This window comes from Juglans microcarpa x Juglans regia, chromosome 5D, assembly GCF_004785595.1.
Source record: "Juglans microcarpa x Juglans regia isolate MS1-56 chromosome 5D, Jm3101_v1.0, whole genome shotgun sequence".
NCBI lineage: Eukaryota > Viridiplantae > Streptophyta > Magnoliopsida > Fagales > Juglandaceae > Juglans > Juglans microcarpa x Juglans regia.
In genome coordinates this window covers 16,869,876-16,894,355 of record NC_054602.1, presented here as the reverse complement: position 1 = coordinate 16,894,355, position 24,480 = coordinate 16,869,876, and the positions used below count along the sequence as shown (strand labels likewise).

The window sequence follows — 24,480 nt, the reverse complement described above, 5'->3', positions numbered from 1 at the left end:
ATTAATTCTGAAGAGGATTTGACTACCTGCTATAATGTACTTTTAGAAACATTTGTGGGAATAGCATAGAAATTGTTGGAGCATAGTCAGTGTGTATGTTAACACCCCCTTTCACTAGCGCTAGAGATGCTTTCAACATGAACATAAATATTCCCAATGCTATAATAGGCATCATAACTTAAACTCTCTCCAATAATTAGATAATGTGGAAATCTATGTCATGGTCTAGATGTGCCGTGCCTAGCCTAGCCTGCAGACCCATTGTCGTTGTCCTTAGTACTTGAGATATTTAGAACATCAACACAAAGAGTCAAATACTCGGTAAGCAAATAGATCATATAGTAAAGAATATGATAAATAAGTCTTCAAATTTTAAATAACATGCAGCATAATTCATACACATCACATGATATCCTTTAATCTCTCGGAGGCAAACATACAATTTTGCCTTGTGTATGGATTTTAAAGATTACGGTTTTGGACCCGAGACCTCATGTGGAACCTAGTCAAAGAAGATGGACATCACTTGATATACAGGGTGCACTCGAGTGTGTCATACTTGGCATTGCCATTTGCCCCTCATCCTCTACTTTCAACAGTCACTTTACTTTTTCTTTTCTTTCCCCCTTTTTCCTTCTTTCACTCATTATTTAATGTAGATTTTTATTAGAGATACATGACATCACATGGTGGAAGCATACATATAATTCATTTACATTCACATCTTTACATCATATTAATTAACACACATTGTTAGAAAGAAATATCTCAATTATATTGAAGCGTAAAGGCATGATTAGTGGTACTTAGGCGTATTCTATGTATACTTCTTGTGTACTTTAGCTATGCATTTTTCCATTAACCCCTATGGGATGGCTCAAGTGGTAAAGGCCTTGGTCTTGGTGATACGCTCCCTCCGAGGTCCAAGGTTTGAATCCCACTGGGTGCAAGCAATCTCTAGGGGCTGTCGGATTGGAGGATTTTTTCTTTGAATTACCCAATGTGCACTTGTGGGAAACTTCTTGCCAATGGCTTGTGCACCCCCGGGATTAGTTGGGACGCTATTTCCGTACGCTCGGTGTCAATAAAAAAAAGGCACGATTATATTTACTTACCTCTTGTTAGCTTCACAAAACCCAATTTACAAAATATTATGTTAATACCTATTTCTATCATTCATGCTTCCCTATTGTCAAATCTTTCTAAAAATTGCTTTTTATATTAAGGGGCAGAACTGATTTTTCCTCTTCAAGACACTTTTTTTTAAAGCTTTTCCAATATGTTTTTTCTTTCTAGGCTGTGCATTTGAGATTGTCAACATTTTATCTAAAGTCTGGGCCTTGGTTCACTCCCTACCAGCCTGTATTATTGCTTAATACAGGTATGTGGGGGATGTGGTGTTCAAATGAACACCAACTACCCCACATAACCCCATATTTGAACAAATGTAGAAAATAGTTGGCCTGTGGGCCTAATTTCAAAAGCGCACTCTGGATTTTGGAGCTTTAGGGCTCAGGGGTAACAATATATATTTCAATTGGCAAGGGTTATTTTCTATTGAATTATGTCTGTGGACTTGAATCTTTCACAAGATTTTAACTTCCTAGATCATGAATTAATTCTTTTTTTATGGTCTCAAGTTGTGGCTATGATGGAGGATCGTAATGCCGTGTTTTTATGGAGCTGTCTACAATATGTTTAAGTAAATGAGATACAGTTAAGTTTTTTTGGCCCTAGAGTTCTTAGGGTGGAAGGGTAGATATATCATTCATGGTTCAAATTGAGGTGGAAAAATTAGTATTGGCAACAATGCCACTGGAGTTAAATGGCTATGTTGGAGGAATGTCTAGAGTTGGGGAAGATTGAAGTTGAAGAGCTGGGGGTTGAATTTGACTTTGATATCTATGCGTACTTTGCGTCTAATTTTTATTTGTACCTATTTCCCAATTAATAGTGACCACATTGCAACTTGAAAGAAACAAGAGCATTTAGAGGCATAAAAAAAAGAGAACAAGTTACATCCCTATTTCCTCCTGTTGCATTTTAATTTAGGTGGCTTTATTTAGGTTAAGTTTGAGTTCTTTTAATCTTATTTTAGAATCTCTTATACAACTGTTCTTCCCCCACAATTGCTTTTAAGTGTCACTTGCTCTTTATAGTTAAAAATAAATACCTTTTGTCACATTGCTAGAAAGGAGACGAGAATCTATTGGACCACCACTCAGGTTTCTTATTGATTTTCTTTATGTTTGATAGGATGGGGATGAGCTTACAGGTTTACACTGCTTTCGTCACCTACGAGATAATGTAGCAGCTTCAATAGAGTCTATAAACAGGTACATTTTTGTAAAAATGGTAGCACTTGTTGAAGAAACATGTGCCCGCGCCTCTTTGCATTTGTTTTGGAGTTCCTCATTAACTCTTTGCTTCTCTCTGTTGTTTCTGAGCGCTAGGGGGGTTTAATCATTCTCACTAGTTGTAAGACCATACTGCATTTTCTTCAAGGACTTCTATTATTATTATTATTATTATTATTTTCTTTTCTTTCCACATTTCTTTTGGGGGATGTGAGTTAAAAATGTCTCATGGTGTCCTTTCCTAGTGGGTGTGATTAAACAGAGAAGGTTAGAAATAAAATTAGAGATTTGCACTTTAGAATCTGAAGATTGTAGCATGACAAGTGTGCAGGTGATTATACGAAGTATGGTGGAAATAAATTGGTGGCTTGCTCATTTACAGTTATCCTGGATTGATTAAAGAGGGGAAAGTAAAATAGTTTATTTGCCATAAAAGCAGAGTTGAATTAAATGGACTTCCACTTGTGGAGTGTGATGTAATCTCCAAAATTACAGTGAAAGTAATTGATATATCTACGCTATATAAAATGGGAGCCACGCCCTTGTGGTACATTTTGTTTGGTATTTAGAAACTGTTTCTCTCTATCAAACATCCAATTGATGGACTTGCTCTGGCTATAAAACTTGTTTGGACTTTGAATCTTTGCCAATTTTCTTTTCTCGTTCTCACTTCTCTTGCCAAACATGGTTGGATTGTTTTCTTCTCTCCTTCAAAATTACTCTGCATCTCTGGTTTCCTTGGGTATCAGAAATGACAACTAGGCCTATATTTTTTTTAATCGACTCCTTTCCTTGGCCTGCGATAAACCACAAACAACAATGGTCATAATGGATCCTCTATCCAATGTAGCATTCATCATCCTACTTACTGCTGGAAAGAAAGTCATAGTGAAACTTAGGAACCAGCGTCTTGTCACCATTCACCTCACTGGCCACCACATCTTATTTTTTATTAACTCCTTTCCAACTGATCTCTTATCTGCATCAATAAATGGGAATGGAAGGCCATCCAATTTTGGTCACCATGTAAATTGTTCAGTATACAGGCTCTTGTAGAATTATATCATGTTCTCCCTTATCTTTGTAGATTCAAAAACTATAGACCCTTAATAACTAAAGAATCCACTAAATCATTTCTGTGATGAGAATTTGCCGCCTAGGGAAAAAATTTAGTGTTTTTATCCCTCTCTGAACCATGAGACCCTTGACTTCTGCCTCTAACCCACTTCAAAGAAGATAGACCTTTCCAACTCCTTAGGACTGATATTTGTTTGGCAGATATATGGTGTTAAATTTGGGCCAAATTGGATTATGACTGCTCATTGCAACATCTGGGTTGAGTTCAGTAACTGTGCTTACGCAGATATTAGTCTTTGGTTGAACTTAGGTTGAGATTTTATATATGAAATTTGGGCTTGGGCTCACCTCAAAGTGGCCTAGGTCCTATTGGTTGTTGCTTTGCTATTCTTTGCTGCCCTTTTGGTAGACAGACTTGATCAATTCTAATGATCTTGTCTTGTTTAGGTTTTTAAACGTCTGTTTATTACTTACTTAAAAAAAAAAAAAAAGCCTCGGTTATGTGAGATTTGACTTAAATTTCTTTCTTCTATCCTTGTCCTTTCTTACTAGTCACTTGTCTCTCTTGAATCCTTAATAATACAACATATTTAAGCATGTTCTTCTCATGCATGTAAAGCGAATCTTTCCAAAAACCATGTTTAAGCATATTCCCTTTTCCATTTCTTTTCCTCTAGCTCTTTTCTTATGTACTTTTGCTTGTCTTGTTTTCTAACAAAGAAAAATGTATAACAATAGGTAGTCCTTGACATTATAGGCATTGTAGCTTATCAGCCAAATATGAATGGCTATATCTGTAGACTTTTTTTTATAAGGTCTTTGGACTTCTTTAACCAACAATATTTATTCACTCTCTGTCTCTTGCCCAACCCCTTGTTTATGTGAGCGGGTGTTTATGTATGCAATTAAAAAAGGGCGTTTAGTAATTTTCTTTATTTTTTGGTAGTTATAACTACAACATCATGCTTTCGCATTAAGTCCATGTTTTTATGATGGTAGGTCGCAATTGTTCCTTGACTATTCTCGATTTTTTGGATTCACCACATTCTTAATTGTAACGTTAGAACTCTAGTGTGCATAGTGTACTTAAATTATTCCTGTTATTTTTATTGCTCAATTGAATGCATATATACTTGTCAAAAGAATATCTCAGCTCGAGTAAAAAGTATTGATTCGTTTTTAGTGGACGGATCTAGGGCTAGTGTTAATTAATAAGAGCACGTGGCGACGAACCATGGTTTCGGGGGTTCAAATCTATTCTCGCTTGCAACCGGCCAAAAAGTGAAGGGCCTTTCCCCCTGGGGGTAGGAAAATATGATCAGGGACAGCAGACCCAATGTATTTTGTTTTTAACACTTGCCCAATTATAGGAAATTGGCTCTATATTTGGTATTATCTTTGTTTCTTGTGATGCTTATGAATTTGTCGATGATGGCTTGTCAAGGATCATCATCCTATCTAGCATCTTTTAGTTGTTAAAGAGGTGCAAGTCCATAAAGATGGGATATATGAAAATGGTTCTTATTGAACAAAGATTTTGAGCTCCCTGTTGAAGGTGGTTGATCAGTGCATATTGTAGAGAGAGGTAGAAAGGTGGTGAAAGAGTTAGTCCTGGGAAACTCAGCTATGAAATGGCTCATGCAGTGGTTGGAGGAATGTGCTCGACATAGTTTTAAATTCCGTTCCGTTCCGGTTGTTCCAACTGGAATTTTTTGTTTCGGTGTAGTATCCGATATACTATACCTCATTTCGTTTCGCTCCAAATTCTGGCCCGTTCCGGCCATTCTAGTCAAATTCCGGCCATTCTGGCTAGAATTGGCATTTCGGTCCCTCTCCGTTTCAGACTGTTTTTGTAATTTTCTTGTGCTTGAATGACATTTTTGTAAATTTTAAATCCAGATGGTATTTAATTAATTCTAGAATATAAAATGTATTTATATAATTTTAATTTTTTTGAGACTTTAAATATGTCTCCTGATTCTCTCTTTTTTTAAATATGATTATTTTTAATAATTTCTCTTTTCTTTATTTTTTTTTCTTTGTTTTTGTGTCTCGACTCAAGTTTGTGATTTTTTCAACGTATATTCATTTTATAAATTTTCAATTCTTCCATATATACACATATACATGATACACTCTTACATATATATATATTTATTCTATTAGTTGTTAGTTTATATATACATATATATATATATATATAATATAATTAATCCCAAAACGGTGCACTGGAATACACCGGTGCCGAAATATTCCGTTCCAATACTTAAACCGGAGTGATCACTGGAACAGAATTTAAAACATTACTGCTTGATCAAATGGAAAAAAATGAATTTTTCAAAACTTACCCTATCGGCATCAATGTGTTTATTGCACAATGATGATCTAATGATTATGGAAGGTTCCTGACTATAGTTGAATACAGATGGGGTGGAAGAAGAAGCCTCATCATAATCCCTGAAGTAGTGGAAGGGAAGGGTTGGAGAAAAATGGCTATGGAGCTTCATGAGGTACATGACATTGTGGGAAAAACTGGGATAAAGGAATTGGAAGGGGTTGGAACTATCAAACAAAAAAATTCAGCGGAAGGCTTAGTCGAGACGTACATGGAGGCTGTCCTGACTCCATGCCTTGTTTCTACCATTGAAGAAGTCCATTGCATGCTAGAGAAAGCACCGAGAAGAAATGGGCAGTTGTTTAAGAGCTTTAAGATAAATATGGGCATTTCGAAGCAGCAAGGTGTTACAGTTAAAGAGACGTGTTAGACATGGTAGTCTGATGTGCTGCCAGCCAACAAAACTTAGGCAAGAAGGGAGGGGGCGCTCTGCTCAATGTCACGGTGCAGAGTAGATGACTTTAGATAGCCTATAAAAGAAGATGATGGATTTGAGGGAGATGGTCAGTGGCTTTATTCGGATGGTAAACAAGGGTATGGGGCTGGGCTTGGTATTTGAAAGTTATGGGCTGTGGATGGGGCTCGGGAGCAAATGAAAGAAGGAATTATGGGCCTCGGATCTCACAGGCTGAAAAAAGTAAGATGAAAGCCCATTTGGTTTTAGGCCATCCAACCCAGTGTTGGAGGGTAAAAAAAAAAAAAAACCTTGTTCAATTCCTTCAAAGTCAGGTCTTCCTCCAAAATCACAAAATTGACATTGAAGCCAATGAATCATCGGACGAGGATGGCACAAAAAGGATCGACAAAGGAGGGCAATTTGGTGGGTGACATCCTGGCCTATACATAGTGGTGGCGATGGCACCGGCGATAATCGAGGAAGTTGTACTTGTTTCCGAGGTATAAATTGTAGATGAAATCAAGGCCAATGACGATGAGAACTCACTTGTGTCAACAGAATTGGTCGAAACTTCCATTAGAAGAAGGCCTGAGGTCGGGTAAGGCTTCTAATGAAGGTGGGGATTGTGACGTGGTCATAGCAGGGGTCGAAACTTCCCTAGGTGTATTGGTTATGTATGATTTTGATGGGGGCTAAGAAGGAGCTCTAGCAAGTGTTGAGTCTTGAGCTGGAGAAGGAAGATGGTCCATTATTACTTTAGTCGAGTCCCATGGACGAGCAATTCTTGGAGGCACCTACCCCTTTGAATTTCTTACACCCCAGTGATAGCCAGACTTCGAAATGGGTCCTCCACAAAGTAAAGGAGATTCAACACTATGCCAGGATTGTATGTAGCTGTTTCAAAGACCATTTGTAACCACATTATCCGAATCTTATTCAAAAGCAACTTCCCAGATTTTGTTCAGAACATTTTCCCATCCTTCTTGATTGTGGAGGTGTACATGAAGGCCCAAGGTACTTCTTCAAATTTGAGAATCGATGGTTGAAATTAGAGGGCTTCATTGATAGAGTCAAACAATGGTGGTCTTTTGATCAATTCCAAGGAAATCCAAGTTACATCGTGGCTTGCAAACTGAAGGCACTGAAGAAAGACATGAAGAGCTGGAATGAACAGGTGCTTGGCAATGTGGAAGACCAGAAGAACTCACTCTTGGAGGAACTTAAGGGATTGGAGGGTGTGGTGGAGGAAAGGGAACTGATAGAAGTGGAAAGGGAAGCATCTATGGAACTTCAAAGGGTTTCTCTTTTGGAAGAGATATCTTGGATACAAAAATCTAAAGCCTTATGGTTGAAGGAGGGGGATAAATGTACCAAGTTTTTCCACCGAGTGGCTAATTCGCATAGGAGGAACAACCGAGATTGCGGATCTCTAACCAACCTAAGATCACGGATCACAAATCACATTGTCAACTACTATGAAGATTTGCTTTTAGAACAATTTTCTTGGCAACCAAACCTAGATGGAATTACTTTTGATGCTGTCAACTCACAAGAAGTAGGATGGCTTGAAAGGTCTTTTGAAGAGATGGAGGTTTGAGAAGTGTTAAAAAGTATGGCGGGTGATAAAGCCCCAAGTCTAGATGGCTTCTCTATGGCGTTCTTTTTCAGACTTTTGGGGAAATGAACAAGGGTGATATCATGGGGGTTTTTGAAGAATTCCATGAAAATGGAAGGTTCGAAAAAAGCCTCAATGCAACCTTCATTGCTCTCATTCCAAAAAAACCGAGTGTGGTTGAGGTTAATGATTATCGCCCCATTAGCTTGGTGAGTGGGATGTACAAAATCATCTCAAAAGTCTTGGCGAATAGGTTAAGCATGGTGATGGAGAAGTTAATATCAAAGCCCCAAAATGCCTTTGTAAAGGGGAGGCAAATACTTGATTCGTTGCTTATTGCCAATGAATGCTTGGATAGTAGACTCAAGTCGGGGAGTCAGGGCTTCTTTGGGGTGAAACGATGCTCATGGATCAAACATTGCATCTCAGTTGCAAGTTTCTTTGTCCCTATTACTATTTGGTTTCATAATGGAAGCATTTAGCAAAATGATCTTACGTGTTATGGAGGGTGGTTTCTTATTCGGCGTCTCAATAGGGGAGGCAAATAGTGGTCTCTCAATATATCTCATTTCTTTTTCGCCAAAAATACCCTAATATTTTGTGAGGCCAACCATGACCGTATTCGAGTCTTAGGCTTCGTATATTTTCGCAGATGAAATGAGATGAGTTGAGATAAAAGTTGAATGTAATATAAAATGTTGTTAAAATATATTTTTTTAATATTATTTTTGTTTTAGGAGTTGAAAAAGTTGAATTGCTTATTTTATTTTGTGTGAGAATTTGAAAAAGTTGTAATGATTAGATGAGATGAGATGAAAATGGTTGTGCAAACAAACGAGGCCTTAAGGGCTCTTTTTCTATGCTTCAAAGCTGATTCAATTGAAGGTGAACTTGGCCAAATTAGATGTAGTTTTGGTGGGGCATGTTCATAATGTGGAAAGTATGGCTTTCATCTAGGGATCCAAGATATCTCAGTTGCCAATGAAATATCTTGGCCTCCCATTGGGTGTTCCATACAAATTGATATCAATTTGGAATGATGTGTTAGAAAAAATGCAGCAGAAACTTGCTAGTTGGAGGATGATGTACTTTTCTGAAGGTGGTAGAGTCACACTTATTAAAAGTACCCTCTCCACTTTACCAATCTTTTTGCTATCAATATTTCCGCTTCCCTCCTAGGTGGCTCACCATATGGAGAAACTTTAGTGAGATTTCCTATTTGGGGGGGGGGGGGGGGAATGAATGATGGATGGACAAGATTTGTACACCATTTTCTTGTGGAGGGTTGGGACTTAGAAAGTTGATTATTTTCAATAAAGACTTAGTTGGGAAATAGTTGTGGAGGTTCCACCAAGAAAGAGATGCTTATGGAGGATTGTGGTTGATGCTAAATTTGGGAGCACTTGGGGAGGCTGGATTTCTAATGAAGTGCGTGGATCGTATGGTGTGGGAGTATGGAAATTTATAAGGGCTGGGAGGATTTCATTCATAATTTCAGATTTGTGGTGGGCACGGTACTAGTGTCAGCTTTTGGGTTGATGTTTGGTGCGGAGACATTGCTTTAAAGGAGGTTTATCCTTCTCTCTTCAGAATTGCATTGCATAAGGAAGCTTCTGTTGCTGATTATATGATTTCCTTGAATGGCCTGCTGCAGTGGAATGTATCATTTATAAGAGCAGTTCAAGACTGGGAAGTGAGACATTTCTGATTTTTACAGCACTTTGTATGCTTTGAATTTGGACTGTGGTGTGGAGGACAAACTGCTTGGGATGCATCCAGGGAATAATAATTTCACAGTTAGATCCTTATATAATGTTATGTTTTCTTATCCTTCCATTGTCTTCCCTTGGAAGCGCATTTGGAAAAGCAAAGTGCCTCTAAAAGTTGCTTTTTTTGGTTGGCTGGCCTCTCATGGGAAAATTCTGACCATAGACAAGTTGAGGAAGTGTTGTTTTTTCATAATGGATTAGTGCTTTTTGTGTAAACGAAATGGCGAATCGATGGACCATTTTCTTCTCCACTATGATGTGGCAAGGGCTCCATGGGATAAAATTTTTATAAGGCTGGACATTGCTTGGGTGATGCCTAAGAGAGTGGTGGATCTTTGGCTTGTTGGAGTGGAATACGAGAAAATCGCCAAATAACAGTTGTTTGGAAGATGGTGCCTCTGTCTTATGTGGTGTATATGGAATGAGAGGAATGGAAGATGTTTTGAAAATAGAGAATGATCATTGGGGGGGATTAGAGACTTATTTTTACAATCTTTGTTACTTTGGGCTAAGGCTATTGTATTTGAGGGGGATAGTTTTAATGACTTGTATGTTTCTTTTTTTGTCTATAGGTTGTAATTAGGTATTTCTCTCTTGTATACTACCTGTGTACTTGGGCCATGCCTAATTATGATGATCAATAAATTTTATTAATTATCAAAAAAAATTCATTTGGTAAAATGGGCCATGTTCCCCAATTTCATAAGAAGGTCTGGATATCCGAAATTTGAAAATTTTTAACAAGGCTTTGCTGGACAAATGGCTATGGAGATATCACCAAGAATGGGGGAGCCTCGTGGAGAACCGTCATAGATTCAAAGTACGGTAGAGCATGGGGTGGTTGGTGCTTGAACAAGGTGAGTGGACCATATGGGGTGGGGCTTTGGAAACACATTAGAAGAGAATGGACTACATACTTTAGTTATACCTGCTTTGAGATGGGTGATGGGTTTAGAATCAAATTCTGGCTTGACGTATGGTGTGGCGAAAGGGCACTCAAGGAAGCTTATCTAGAATTCTATGGCATAGCAAGAATGAAGGAAGCCTTGATTGCAGGCCTTCTAGATCAATCCAACGACACTCAATGGAATGCCACATTTTTTAGAGCCACCCAAAATTGGGAAGTCGATGCTTTCTCCAACTTCTATAACCTAGTATACTCTATTCCTATGAGGGGGGAGTTGGAGATAAATTTTTTTGATGCCCCTCAGTGAAAGAAAAATTCACTGTCCATTCCTACCAATCCATGAATACACAAAATGCAAATTTATCTCATGGAAGAGTATTTGGAAGACAGAGGCCCCTTTAAAGGCAACCTTTTTTATATGGACGTCTTCTTTGGGGAAGATCTTCACAATAGACAACTTAAGGAAACGCCGAATCATAGTATTGGATTGGTGTTGTTTGTGCAAAAGGAGTGGGGGTTAGTTGCTAATCTACTAATACTTTGTGAGACTGCCCCAATGTTGTGGAATGACATCTTTGCTAGGGTAGGTGTAGCTTGGGTGATGCCAAGAAGGGTGATCGATTTCTTAGCTTCATGGAGAGTCCTTCAAGGCACTTTTCAGATTGCCGCAATTTGGAAGATGGCTCCGATTTGCCTATGGTGGTGTCTTTCGAGGGAGATGAACGAGAGAAATGAAGATCATGAGTGGTTAATGGATGAGATTAGAACTTTCTTTTTTAATACCTTGTGCCATTGGTTGATTGTAATTGATTTTAATGGCATTAACTCTCATGAATTTCTTGTATCAGTGGAACATCACGCCTAGGCGTTGCTCTTGTATATCTCCCGTGTACTTGGGCTCTTGCCTATCCTTATGATCAATACAACCTTTTTTACCGATAAAGAAAAAGTATCTTTGTTTATTGATTAGTCGAGAATTTACCGACAACAGCCATTGGTACCCAAAAATTGGGTCAATCCCATGGAATTAAGTTTTAAGACCATGATTGTTCCTCTATGTTGTATTCTGCAACTATTTTCCCCATTTTCCTGCTTTTTTAGGCTATGTTTGTTTCCACATAAATGAGGAAAATAAGAAATTTTCGATCAAAGTAGGCAGAGCTGTGGCAGGCAGGAGGTTGCATAGGCAGTGTGATGGTGGGCAGTAAGGGGGTAGTGTAGGCGGAGTGGTGGAGCTAGCTGGAGAGTGAGGTGGTTGCATTGCTCTATAGTGGTTGACAAATCTGCTTGTTGGATTTGGAAATGAGGAAAGGGGAGAGAGTGGTCCAAAAAATGTTTATAGCTCTCGAGAGGGTATTTTGATGCCCCAAAGGCTATTTCTCTTGTTGACCTACCTAACATTTTCCGTTGACTCCATTTCCACTCCTAACAAACACACGAAAAGCTGAAAACGTTTTACTGAAAACCTTTTCAGCCAAAACAAGGAGACTTAATTGACTTTTCTTTACTTTTTTTGGTTATACAAAGAAGGCAGGTTTTGGGATTTATGTCATCACCACATGGGCATTTTCAAATTAATAATTTGGTATGCTTGCAACAGTTATGTGCTGATTCGGGTGTTATGACCCATAATGGTTTATATCATGTTCCAATCAAATTTTTTTATAATCAAAATTTTGGTTTGTAGTGGTGGTGTTAGGTAAAGTTACCTTCTGCATGCCATAATTTCATGAAATACCCATTTCTCTATTTGTTGGGTTTTTAATTGAAGCGCTCCTTATAGTTTATAGTTATCATTAACTGGCTCTTTGTCATTACCCAGTTTTGCGAACTTTAGGTTCAATGGAGTCATACTGATGAGCCAGTAGTAACTGATTACATTTATTTTTGTAGCATTCTTTCAGCAGAATTTATGCGCGCTTCAATACATGATGCTGGAGATTCAGACGTTGTAATTTTGTCCCAAGTGAAAGCAAGGGCTTCCATTCCAGCAAATGGAAAAGATGATGATGATGTAAGCTTAGTGACTTCATTTTTTGCCTGCCCTTGAGATTGAATGCTCTGGTTTCTCTAATTGGCTTGTTTAAAAATACTTTTTCGTCCATGCGAGAAATTATAATTTTCTGCACTATGGTGCTTTGTACGAAACGGAGGAAACATGTCTTTTGATTGCATGTCAGCCAACTTGATCTGTTGGTACCTGAAGAGTAATTCTATATACAACCGTGAAGTGCGTAAACGCCACATAATCGCTTTGAGAAAGAGTGAGGTCTACTATTAAAAAATTAATTTTTTTTCATGTGGGTCCCATGTTTTATTCACTTTTTTCAAAGCGATTATGCGATGGTTGCACAATTTACGGTTGCAAATATCTTTTCTAAGTACCTGAAGCAGTCATATTTTAGGACGGCAACCAGTTTTAAAGACCTTAATATTTTGTTCTGACATTCTGACTATTTCTCCTAGCTACAATATTTTTCTAATCAACAGTTTTATTTTTGGCATATTACATATTAAAAAAAGTTTATTTTTGGCATATCTCCAATTGGTTTTATTCATCTTTTATGTTCTCCTATAGCCTCTGCCCTTCCATTAATATTCCCCCATTCCGGGTAAACATAAATTTGTTTCATGTAGTGTTATTGGCACAATTGCAGAATAAAATATACTGGGCTTTTGTGGGGGGCCTGAATACATGATTACTTTTACTGGTTTGGTTTAGCACCCAAATCATGGCACTTCTTCTCCTGGTTTTGACATGTATGGATTCGGATGTTCTAGAATTTTCATTCACTGTTTCCTTATCTATATGGTTGCTTTTATATCAAATTTGTTGTGAATTTATTTTTGTAAGTTAGAAGAAAAAAGTTTGTACTTGCTTTCCTTATAAGTAATTTTATTTAGAATCTCATCATGTGACTTTCAGGATTAATTTTGGATGCACTCTGTGAACTGATAACTAAATTGACATGTCAGCAGGTTAAGTTGGATGAAGAAGAGACCACTAATTTTCAGGATCGTCTTCTTCCCATCATAATTGGATTGCTCAGAACTGTGAGTAATCGTCTGTAGTTGTCCTGAGATTGTGTTTAGACCGTTGACCATATTACTTATCCTTTTTTCTGTGCATATACCATGTACCTTGTTTTTTATAATAAATTAAAATTTTCTCTTAAGCTGTGAATTTGGTAATAGTTATGCTGTCTGACTCTTAAACATTCCTGTTACTCACGTGTAAGAGTCACTGCATTGTCAAGAAAGCAGAAAGTGTATGAGTGACCAATACTTTTCACGTAGCAGAGAAAATTCCATGAGTCCTGTAATTAAGTTCATGCTCCCCAGATGGCGATGCTGGCTGTTATTAAGCCTACAAAAATTGTTTAATTTTCAACATGCCATATTCTTTAATAATAGTTTTTCTATTTCTATCCTTAATGATGTGATCACGGGTGTCGTTACTTTACCCTTGAAGGACGTAAGTAATATGTTAAGAGTTCGCTTGTAAAATTAGAAAATGAGAATTTTGGATTTTTATTTTTGATATTATGCATACAAGATGAAGAATGTAGATGCAAGAGAGGTTTGAAATGTTAAACATATTTTAGAATTGCAAATGTTTGCGGACTCTTAATTGAATTTAATGTGTGAATAGAAGCTTTTTAGGTTATTCAAAGTTTCTGACTAATGTTTGTGAAGTTGGTTATATGCAAGAGAGCCTCAATGATTTCCAGTTGAGGCTCTGGATATTACAAAATTAGCATTGTGTATCTTGTCTGTTGCTATTGAAGATTGCAAATATCTCTATATATTTTATCTATGTGACTTAGGAGTCAACACTTAAATTTTGTATTTGTTTCAAACATGTTAGAGGAATATGGTACACAAATTATATAAAAAAGGTGAAAAAACAATGAGTTTTTGGAAAAGAAGAAAGGTGAGAAGACACAAGTTTTGTTAAAAACAATAATATATTCAGCGCAATCTTTGAGATTTTCTGCAATCATGACTTCTGTATTATGATAAATGAATGAAGTGGAGCGTGCAACGGGGGAAATCTGGAACTTTTTTGTATTCTCTCTTTTCCAATGGTTTTCTGCTATTGTATTGAAGGGAGGGAATGTTCATGAGTTTTTATCTTCTTTCTAGCCTACTAGAATGTAATTAGGTGTCTCACTTTGTATACTTCCTGTATACTCGGGCATTGCCTAATTTCATTCACATCAATAAAAATTATTACTTATATAAAAAAAAATTGATAAATGAATGAAGTTAAGCACGCTGGTAAAAAGTTTGGTTTAATGGATGGTCTCGCTTAAATTATTTTGCAGAATTGTCTTGACATGCTAGGTTTGATGTATTCAGTTTATCATTTTGATCCAAACACCATTTGCTGGTCTATGCTTATGACCTGTGGTTCTAGGTGCTTTAAATGTAATCTTTTTACTGTCAATGCTGTTGATGGCATTGTTTACTCATAAAAAAAATGTTGTTGATGGAATTGTTATTAAAAACATTTACCCTGATCCACTGAACACTAATATTTATGCTGTTTTTCTGGTATTTTATTTAATTTACGTGTGGAAGTCAGACCTGGATTCAATTAGGGTAAACATCTCATGATATGGTGATCAATAACAGGCAAAGCTCCCTTCTGTGTTGAGGATCTACCGAGACACGCTTACTGCTGATATGAAAATTGCTATTAAGACTGCAGTTGCAGAGCTGCTTCCCATCCTCCTCCTCCGGCCATTGGAGTCCGATTTCACCACTGGAGAACGAACAGCTGATTCTGATGGTGAGAAGTTTATTGCCACTCTTTTATACAGATACAATAGATTCTTTTGTGCTTGTGATCTGTTTGTTTCAGCCTTCATTGTGTGGTGACTCAGGTGGAGGTGCATCGCTTGCAAGCAAGTTGAGGAGTCTATCATCTGAAAGCTTTGTTCAACTTTTGAGTGCTATTTTCAAGATTGTACGGGTAATGTGTATTTGACTATACTTGGGTACTTTATATTCATTGAAGTTTAATTTTTGCTTTACTGAAACGAAATTAAAATGTTGAATGTTTCAGTTATAAAGGGCTTATTTCATAAGTTCTTGCTCTAGACCGAGACAAGAAATCCAACCCACAAGCTTGCTACTTCTAATTATTTGTGTAATAATCTGGATTGAAAATATGTGAATGGTGAGGTCCCACATTTCCTTGGATGGAAAAGTTCTTACAGTATATATGAGGATTCTAAGGGTGCCAATTGTAATCTCGATTAGTCCTTTCGGAGTATATGTCCAAATGTGGCTTGAGCTTTCGTTGGTTCTTAACAATTTGTAATTTATTAACTGCATGTAGTGTTTAACAAAGAGGCACAAGAGTGGCATCAGGTAATAGCTTATATTTCGAAGATTTTTCCCTTGGAATAAAGCTCTGTGGCTCATTCATTTGAAAATGTTGACTGCTCATGCCTATTGGATTATCTGGAAACCGATTCTGTTCAACTGTGCCTAATTTGGGAAATGATATGGGGCCATGTGAATGAAAGGGAGAGCTTTTGGAGAATGGTAATAGACATGAAATATGCTAGTGTGTGAGGTGTTTGGCATTCCCACGAGGTTAATGATACTTCTGGAGTGTGGAAAAACATACATTGGGCTGAGGGGAGTTCTGTATTGGAAGATGGCCCAATGGTAAAGTTTTAGTACATTTGGTGTGGAGCCCAACCTTTGAAGAGGGCCTTCCCTGTCTTTGATCAACATAGCAAAGATAATGGACGGTTCAGTGGCTAACAATCTAGAGAATTCGAATGGCTCTAATATATGGGAAGTAAAATTTATTAGAGCAGCACATAATTGGGAGTTGGTCATGTTGGCCTCTTTCTATGCCAGATATATTTGTTTTGGGTGAGTGGAGGAAGAGAAGACAAGATATGTTGGGCCATATCTAAGAGGGGGTGTTGGATGTAAAGTCATTGGGTTGTTTACACATGAATGGTCTGCTTTCACATGGAAAAGCATTTGGAGTAAAGCTCAAATGAGAGACAGTGTTTGCGTGGAAGGCAGCCGTAGGGAAAGCCCTCACATTGGACTGCACGAGGAACAACATATTGTAGTGATAAATCCTTGTTACATGTGCATTAGGGATGTGGAAACTGTGGACCTCTTATTATTGGAAAGCTGTTTTTAGCCTCTCTAGAATGAGGTGGGTCATGTCACGATGGGTAGTAGACCTTTTCCTTTGTTGGAAAGTTGACAGGGCAGCCTTCACAGTAAGATTTTATGGAACATGTTTGGTCCCGATATGCTATTGTGTTGTATTTGGAAGAAGTGGAACGATTGATGTTTAGAGAATTGTGAGAAGAATGGAAGAGCTAAATGATGATTTTTTTTTGTCTTATATATCTTTTTAGTACTGGATGGCAGTATCTATAAACTTGTCTTGGAATTGTTTTTTAAAAGAAATCAAACTAGGTGTTTCTAATTTATACTCTCGGTATACTTTATTAATAAAGGTATATAAAAATTTAAGTAGAAAGGTAGTCTTTTTAAAAGGAAAAGGCTATACAAAAGCCCAAGGATATATCCCTACCAAAAATGTACAAAAAGTTTCCCAAGTTTGGAAGGAGACTTGGCTGAGAGAGAGAGAGAGAGTGCCTTCACCAACTCATCAGCAGCATAATATGGCTTCATGGTTACTGATGCTGAAATATAGCCTACGACAAACCCCATCATCTTTAGAGCCATATATTTTCTGCATAGATAAAATTCTTTTGAAAAATCAAGAAATTCATTTAATGTTTCTCAACATCTCATATTTCCTATTAATATTTAAGTGATGTAATATGATTTCTTTTCTTCTAGTGAATGCAGACACATTTAGTGCGGGCTGCTGAAGTGAAAAAGGCCATTGAGTGGATCATGTCCAACATTGATGGTCACTATGCTGCTGATTCAGTTGCTGCTGCAATTGCGCTTGGTGCTGCAACTGCAGAAACATCACAAGACAGTGAGGGTCAGCGTGGTTCGCTTTTACCATTTTCACCTCAGAGAGCTGCTAAGGTTCCTTCATTTCAGGGAAAATCAAATGAGGCCATAAGTCCCTCAAATATGTCGAGAAATTTCAGGTGGACCCTTTTTCTGTTGGTTGTTATGATTTTCTGATTATCTTTACATCTGATTAAACGTCAGTTTGAAAGTTCTGGGAATGGGGTGCTTATGCTATGTGCTAATTTTGTTTTCACAAAACAAATATTTTATTAGGATTGTTTGAAAAGTAGTCATAATGGAAATGTACTATTGAAAAAATAATTGGGTTACTAAGTGGGGCGCATAGTGTGGTTGTGAGTTTGAGACTCATTGGGTATGTGTTTAACTTACCAATAATTGTATTGATGATGCGATGCAGTCATAGTAAGTTGCATTAATGTTTGAGTGTTTTCTGTTTCCTTTTCTAGCCTGTGAGAAATGAAGTACTTGTAATCAACTCATTGCGAGGTCATATATTAAATGAGAATGTAAAAAGGCAGTGTTCCTATGACAAGGATTGCTGTACTGCAGCAGTTACCTGTGTGACAGTCTGGGAATCTGGTTGTGATCCCCATTTCATAGAGCGAAGATATAAGATACATGGTTAAAGAGAATTACAGTTCACATGAAAGTGATAACCATCTCTATTTATGTTTCTGTGTTTGCACTGGCAGCCATGTTACCATCACACACCCCCCCCCCCCCCCCCCAAAAAAAAAAAAAAAAAAGGAAAAAAGCCCCAAAAAGTAACATAAAATAATATTTTTGCTGGTTTTTTATAAAAATTGGAAAACGAAGTCCCTTTGGCCTCCCAAAAAGTTTCAAAATCTCTTGACCTTCCTTAAAAACTACAAAAACCATTTCTACAAAATTTGGAAGTATCTCAAGGTTTTTAGTCTAAACGTTTATGTATATATGTTTATAAATTCTATAGAATAAACTAACAAATCGGGTCCCTGATATTTTTTAAAGTTTTGAAGATATGACTTTTCTAAAACCCCAAGTTTTGGCCTCTAAATACTTGTGCAATTTTTTTTTTTAATTTAATTTTTATTTTTTGTAAAAAGCTAAAAGGTGCGATTTTTTCGAACTTAAACATGTGTTTCTTATTTTTTTTATACTCTCCCCCAAGTTCCCTTCAATCAGTAGTTTTCTCCATGAAAAAAAAAATGTGAACAAGAAATATGCTGTGATCTTTTGTTTTTATTCCTATCAAAATTGATAGCATATCTTTTTTGCACATTTAATAGGTGTGAAATTGAATTGCTGTCTGTAACATATATTTTTTCACAAATGTAGACAATAAAAAATATATAATATACATATACATACATATATATGCACACACAAGAGCACTCATCATCGTCGTAATAATTCGTACCCCAAAAGTTCTAGCTTTTATTTGAAAAGATTGCAACCCATTTCCATTTTGGAAATCGCATTTCAATGCACTTCTCGTGATCATAAACTCACTTTTGTGTTTCTAAGGAACTAGTAATTGGGATATTATTGTATTTCCTGAAAACCATAGGGGTTGCCGCAAGTGGTAAAGGCCTTGGTCTTGGGGATATGTTCCCTTCAAGTCTAAGGGTCAAACCCTTGAATGCAAACAATTCTTAGGGACCACGCCCCATTGGTGAAAAGCCAATGGTTTACCTGATTTGTGTGATGGGGGTGCATTACACGGATCCAATGTTTAACCAGATTAAAGACATCCTTTCCGTATCAAACCATGAGAGCTGTCATGTCATTGCACCGGTTTCTACATGACTGATGGCTACCTTGTCATAGTACAGTACCCTTGTGGGCAACTGTTGGGCGAGACCTTACAACATAGGCTTTGAACCCAGTTTCCAATTGGTCTTTTCAAGACCTTATTTCCAACCTAAATGGTTGTTATCTATCTTGGTGGCTCATTTATCAAGTGTTCAGTTTAACTCTATCCCATCCTCGTATCAAAAGCTTTGCCAAATGAATATAACACTCTGAACCAATGTAATCCCCAAACAGGGCTGATGTATTGCGGGAGAACACAGAAGCTGTTTTTGCAGCTTGTGATGCTGCTCATGGAAGATGGGCAAAGCTCCTAGGTGTTCGTGCTCTTCTTCATCCTAAGTTGAGATTACAGGAGTTTTTAAGCATATACAACATCACCCAGGAGTTTATAACCGCTACAGAGAAGGTATTGGTGTACATCTTATTAGTATAATATAATTGAAAGATAAAACTCCTCTGTTTATATTTATGATGCTGATCTATGCTAACATAAACAGATTGGTGGAAGGTTGGGATATAGCATACGTGGAACACTGCAGTCTCAGGCCAAAGCCTTTGTCGAATTCCAGCATGAATCTCGCGTTAGTTCTTGAACATGATTACTTGCATTAAGTCTTTTTATCTGGACTATATGTGTGCCATTGTTGGACTAAATATTTTGTTGCTATTGTAGATGGCAAAAATTAAGGCAGTGCTTGACCAAGAAACATGGGTGGAAGTCGATGTTCCTGATGAATTTCAGGCCATTGTCGCTTCATTTTTTGGTTCTGAAGAATTGATTTCTGAGAACCCCCATCATGCTGAAAATAATGTGGAAACAAGCTCTAGTGAAGTGATCATAAACAATGATGGTTCACTCATTACAGATACTGGACCACTGAAATCTCAACAGAAAATTGATCAGACTAAGATTAGTGGAATATCTACTGAGAATTCGGAAGAAATGAAATCTATTCCTTTGGCTCAGGGCATTGGAAAAAATAGAGCTGATACCACAACTTATTCGGCTCATAATAACAATAGTAAAATGGAGCATGGAAAATCTACCTCTCATACTCTTATGTATAAAGGTGTTGGTTATCACATGGTAAACTGGTTAGTTTTCTTGTTTCTTTCTCTCTATTATCTTCTTTACTTTAAACAGTTGTCCACATATTGTTGATACTTGCAGTTTTATGCTTAGTTAGTTAGTGGCATCTATTTGTCTTTTATAGTGCTGTTGACTTACTGTGTTGTTCGCACTGCTTTATATTGCATGATAACTCACTTTTAGGTGAAATTGTTTGTTGATTTATAATACTGAGATCCTTGTCTTGTAACATTAATTTCACATAAAAACTTACTATCATTATCAGTGATTTTGTTTCTTTATTTTTTGGCCTTCCAGCGGCTTAATATTGCTGAAGATATTGTCAGAGTATACTGATATGAACAACTATTTGCCAGCACTATCTTCAGAAATTGTTCATCGTGTTGTCGAAATTTTAAAATTTTTCAATACAAGAACATGTCAGCTTGTTCTTGGTGCTGGTGCCATGCAGGTACTAATTTTGATCTGTATATAGCTGATTTATGCATTCTCAAATTTTCTCTCTCTTTGAAATTGACATTTGAGAACTCTGGTGACATTTGTAGATATTTAAATATGTTCATCCTTATTGCCTTTTTATAGTAAATAAATTATTGGATCTTCTTTCTAATATGTCTGATTCTTGGTTCTATTTTCTATGATGCTTTCAGTGTAACCCAATTTAAATGGTGGTCATTGTTCTAGTTTTTAATTGGCTCGAAATGGTATGGCAGGTGTCTGGCCTGAAGTCTATCACTTCAAAACACTTGGCCTTGGCAAGTCAAGTAATTGGTTTTACATATGCTACTATCCCCGGTAGGTGATACCAAATTAAAATGCTTCTCCTTTTGTGAAGTTTCTGCCAGTTTTATGGAAATTTGATCCAAATGAATCAAGCATAATTAACTCTTGTAACAAATAGTTTCTATTCCAGAGCACCGTACAACTTGAACTCTACTCTACGCTTCTAGCCTTGATTTTGCCTGTATGCTTGTGTTTTCTTCTTCTTTTATTTATTTATTTATTGTTTTGGGAGGGGGGGGGGGGGGGGGGGGGGGCGGGTTTGGTCTTTTTAATTTGTTGATGTCTCTTCTTCATATTTCTTTTATCCATTTGCAGTGTCCACTTTTAGCTCCTTTGAATCATATTGATATGTAAAAGCTAAAATATATTTTATTCCTTTAAATTTCAAAACATGCAGGTCTATCTTCTTGAACTTTTGAATGATGTCAATGTGACCCTTATGTTAGGATTAGTTAACCTTTTGCTATTAAATGCCCTAAATGTTGACCTTTTTCCGTTTTAAAATTTTTTGACATTGTAGCCTCTCTCTCTCAACCAAGGTCCCACTGTCATATTTCTCTATTACTACCTATGCATTCCACACAAAAATTGTAAGAAAGAAAGAAGGATTAAAAAAATGGGTTTGGACTTTTGTCATCTTTGAAATTGCTGACATAACTTCATTGCCTCAGATACATCCTAGTTCCTAACTTTGTATTTGTTTGCAAATTGGTCTTTTAACATTTAGAAGTTTTGAATTGATGGCAATTTGGCCCTTCTATCTGGATCTCTTTAACCATTAGGCCTGTTAGTGCCCAAAACAATGACGTTTTAGCTGCTTTTCAAAATTTCAATGCTTTTCTCGGTTTTTATCTTCAGCCCAGCTCCTCTCCCTCTCTTCCTCACTTGAAGCCTCGCTTTCTTCTTCCTCTTTTAGAAACTCACAAACACCACTTCAAAATTGTTTGAAATTAGTTTTCTGCTTTATCATCATCATTTTTTTATAGGTAAAATATTCATCATTATAATTATAATGACGAATCAAATATATGGTAAATGAGATACAAACATGAATGCATCTAATAGCAGCTTGGAGGGCCATGTACTTCATATTCCTCACTACAAAAACATTAGCATTTCTTGGTACTTAAAACTCCTGGGCCATATCCTGTAACCCACTCAACTATGAGCATTTTGTTTCCCAGAAACCAAACAGAGAAAAAGCGAAAAGAAATCAATGATTCATAATTATAATCAACAGCTTAATTATATGACTTTCATGACTCATCTCTTGTATAACCAGATTGTACAGGAATAAATTAAAAGAAGTAATTAATTCATTGACGTCGATCTTATGAACTCAACTTTGGTGAACTTGAAGACCAGAGCATGGAAAGTGGGCTTCATGTCCTTGTGGTGCCCACAATATGAAGCCACAAAATATCAACATTTTTGCTCCATCCAGAGATGAAATACAAAACTTACAAAACTAATAGGATCCTAATACAAAAGTGAAGCAACGTTACGTATCAAAAAAGAAAAAGAAAAGTGAAGCATAGGTTTATTTATGATTGGTTGATTCCTGTGGTGATAATGATGGTGATGATGATGGTGAAGCAACAAGCTGATTATAAGGCTAAACCCAAAACATTGGGATGCGTCAAAACGTCGGTGTTTGACCAATAGTTAATGGATCTTGACAAAAGGATCACATATATAGCAATTAAAAGCTTCAAGGTGTTAGTTGTAAGTTTCGAAACATTGAGGGACTAAATTGGTGGCAACTTTAATGTTCAAGCGGGTAAAATGTATTCTTTTTTTATGTAAGCCAGTAAAATGTAGTTTAGCCTATCCAAACAAATAAAATAGAAAGTATTGACATGGAACTTTGAGAGTCTATAGTGTTCTTATTTTCTCTTCATTTAAGCTAAATCCTACCAGGACACTGTAGCGGAGCTGACTTTCAATATTATTTTCATGTTCTATAGGTCCTCATAGGTCCTTATATTCCCTGTTTAACTCCGCATACAATTGTTTATATCGTAACTTGTAAATGAAGAAATATAATTCTTTTCAAGGAGGGTTTCAGGGTGGGCAAGTCTGCCTACATTGTGTAACCCAATATAATCATCTGATGAAAGCTGAAAGCAACATGTGTAGTGGGCAAAAACCAGGCATACAAGAATCCCTCTTAAATCCCATATATATCGAGTATGGATTGTTACCATTAAAAAAAAAAGAGATATATATCAAGTATGGATGGTTTTCTTGCCATATTTTTTAGGTGCTCTTTCTACTTATAAAAAAAATATCTTATAGGTGATCTTTCTATGTTTTTTATGGCCATTTTGTGTTTTGCGTATTATTTCTTGTGCATTATTATATTAATGATTGAGCACAGAATCTTATTAGATTGAGAAAACTTGGGAAAGAACAGAACTCTATTAATATATAGATCAAGAAAACCACAATTAATGACCACCAAAATGTTACCATCATAGTCACATGCAGCTAATGATCTGCTTAGGTCAAATTGGCAGGTGAAGAGCGTATAGGTGTGAAAGACTAACCTTTCCGGACTTGTAACGTTAATGTCATAAAACTTTCTTCAGTGAGACATAAAAATGTTTACATAAGAAATTAGATTTTCCAAAACGTACTCTTAGCTCTATGTCTAGTGAATCATGATGAAGTTTGAAATGATGTATTCTGAATGATGTGGCTTAGTTTGTGGCATTCCTATTTAATTTTATTTTCAATCATGAGACAAAACCTTGTGCGTGCTCTTTGGTTGTTTGTCAATATGCTACCTTTGACTTTAGTGTTTTGATTTATCTTTGGCTATTGTTGGTTTTAGGACCTTTTCCTTTGATAAACATGTTGACTGTGAAAATTTCATTGTTTGTACCAATGGTGTTTGGAAGAAAAATTCCACTAGTTAATGACTATTTTATTTGTGTCTGGACTAAGATATCAGGAGAATTCTTTTTCTGAAAGTACCAGAGACACGGAAAGCATTGTTGGTATCAGAGATTGACCGAGTTGCTCAGGATTTCAAAGTTCACCGAGATGAAATACATACAAAACTTGTTCAGATAATGAGAGAGAGGTTATTGGTTCATCTGCGTGGCTTGCCTCAAATTGTTGAGAGCTGGAATAGACCTGAAGATTCGGACCCACAGCCCAGTCAATTTGCCCGTGCCCTTACCAAGGTAACTTTCTCTGCTAGGATTTTTACGTTTATGACTTGAACTTGAGGAGAACCAAATTTGGCAACATTATTATTTTATTTAATTTTTTTTTATAAGTAAGAAATTT

General features: G+C 36.7%; 1 protein-coding gene across 3 annotated transcripts in view; it reads left to right on the top strand.

The window, feature by feature from the left end:
* LOC121264685 (vacuolar protein sorting-associated protein 54, chloroplastic) overlaps positions 1 to 24,480 on the top strand; it is a 36,824-nt gene that overhangs the window by 5,400 nt on the left and 6,944 nt on the right. Inside the window, exons 3-14 of one of the 3 annotated variants that reach the window (XM_041167975.1) lie at positions 2,257 to 2,336; positions 12,411 to 12,528; positions 13,497 to 13,571; positions 15,156 to 15,312; positions 15,407 to 15,495; positions 17,379 to 17,632; positions 19,545 to 19,716; positions 19,808 to 19,891; positions 19,984 to 20,405; positions 20,698 to 20,851; positions 21,114 to 21,195; positions 24,133 to 24,374. In XM_041167975.1, the coding sequence (XP_041023909.1) occupies positions 2,257 to 2,336; positions 12,411 to 12,528; positions 13,497 to 13,571; positions 15,156 to 15,312; positions 15,407 to 15,495; positions 17,379 to 17,632; positions 19,545 to 19,716; positions 19,808 to 19,891; positions 19,984 to 20,405; positions 20,698 to 20,851; positions 21,114 to 21,195; positions 24,133 to 24,374 (1,929 nt within the window). Of the gene's footprint in view, positions 1 to 2,256; positions 2,337 to 12,410; positions 12,529 to 13,493; positions 13,572 to 15,155; positions 15,313 to 15,406; positions 15,496 to 17,378; positions 17,633 to 19,544; positions 19,717 to 19,807; positions 19,892 to 19,983; positions 20,406 to 20,697; positions 20,852 to 21,113; positions 21,196 to 24,132; positions 24,375 to 24,480 lie in introns of those variants that run through there. The other 2 variants (XM_041167974.1, XM_041167976.1) reach the window with 2 other exon arrangements.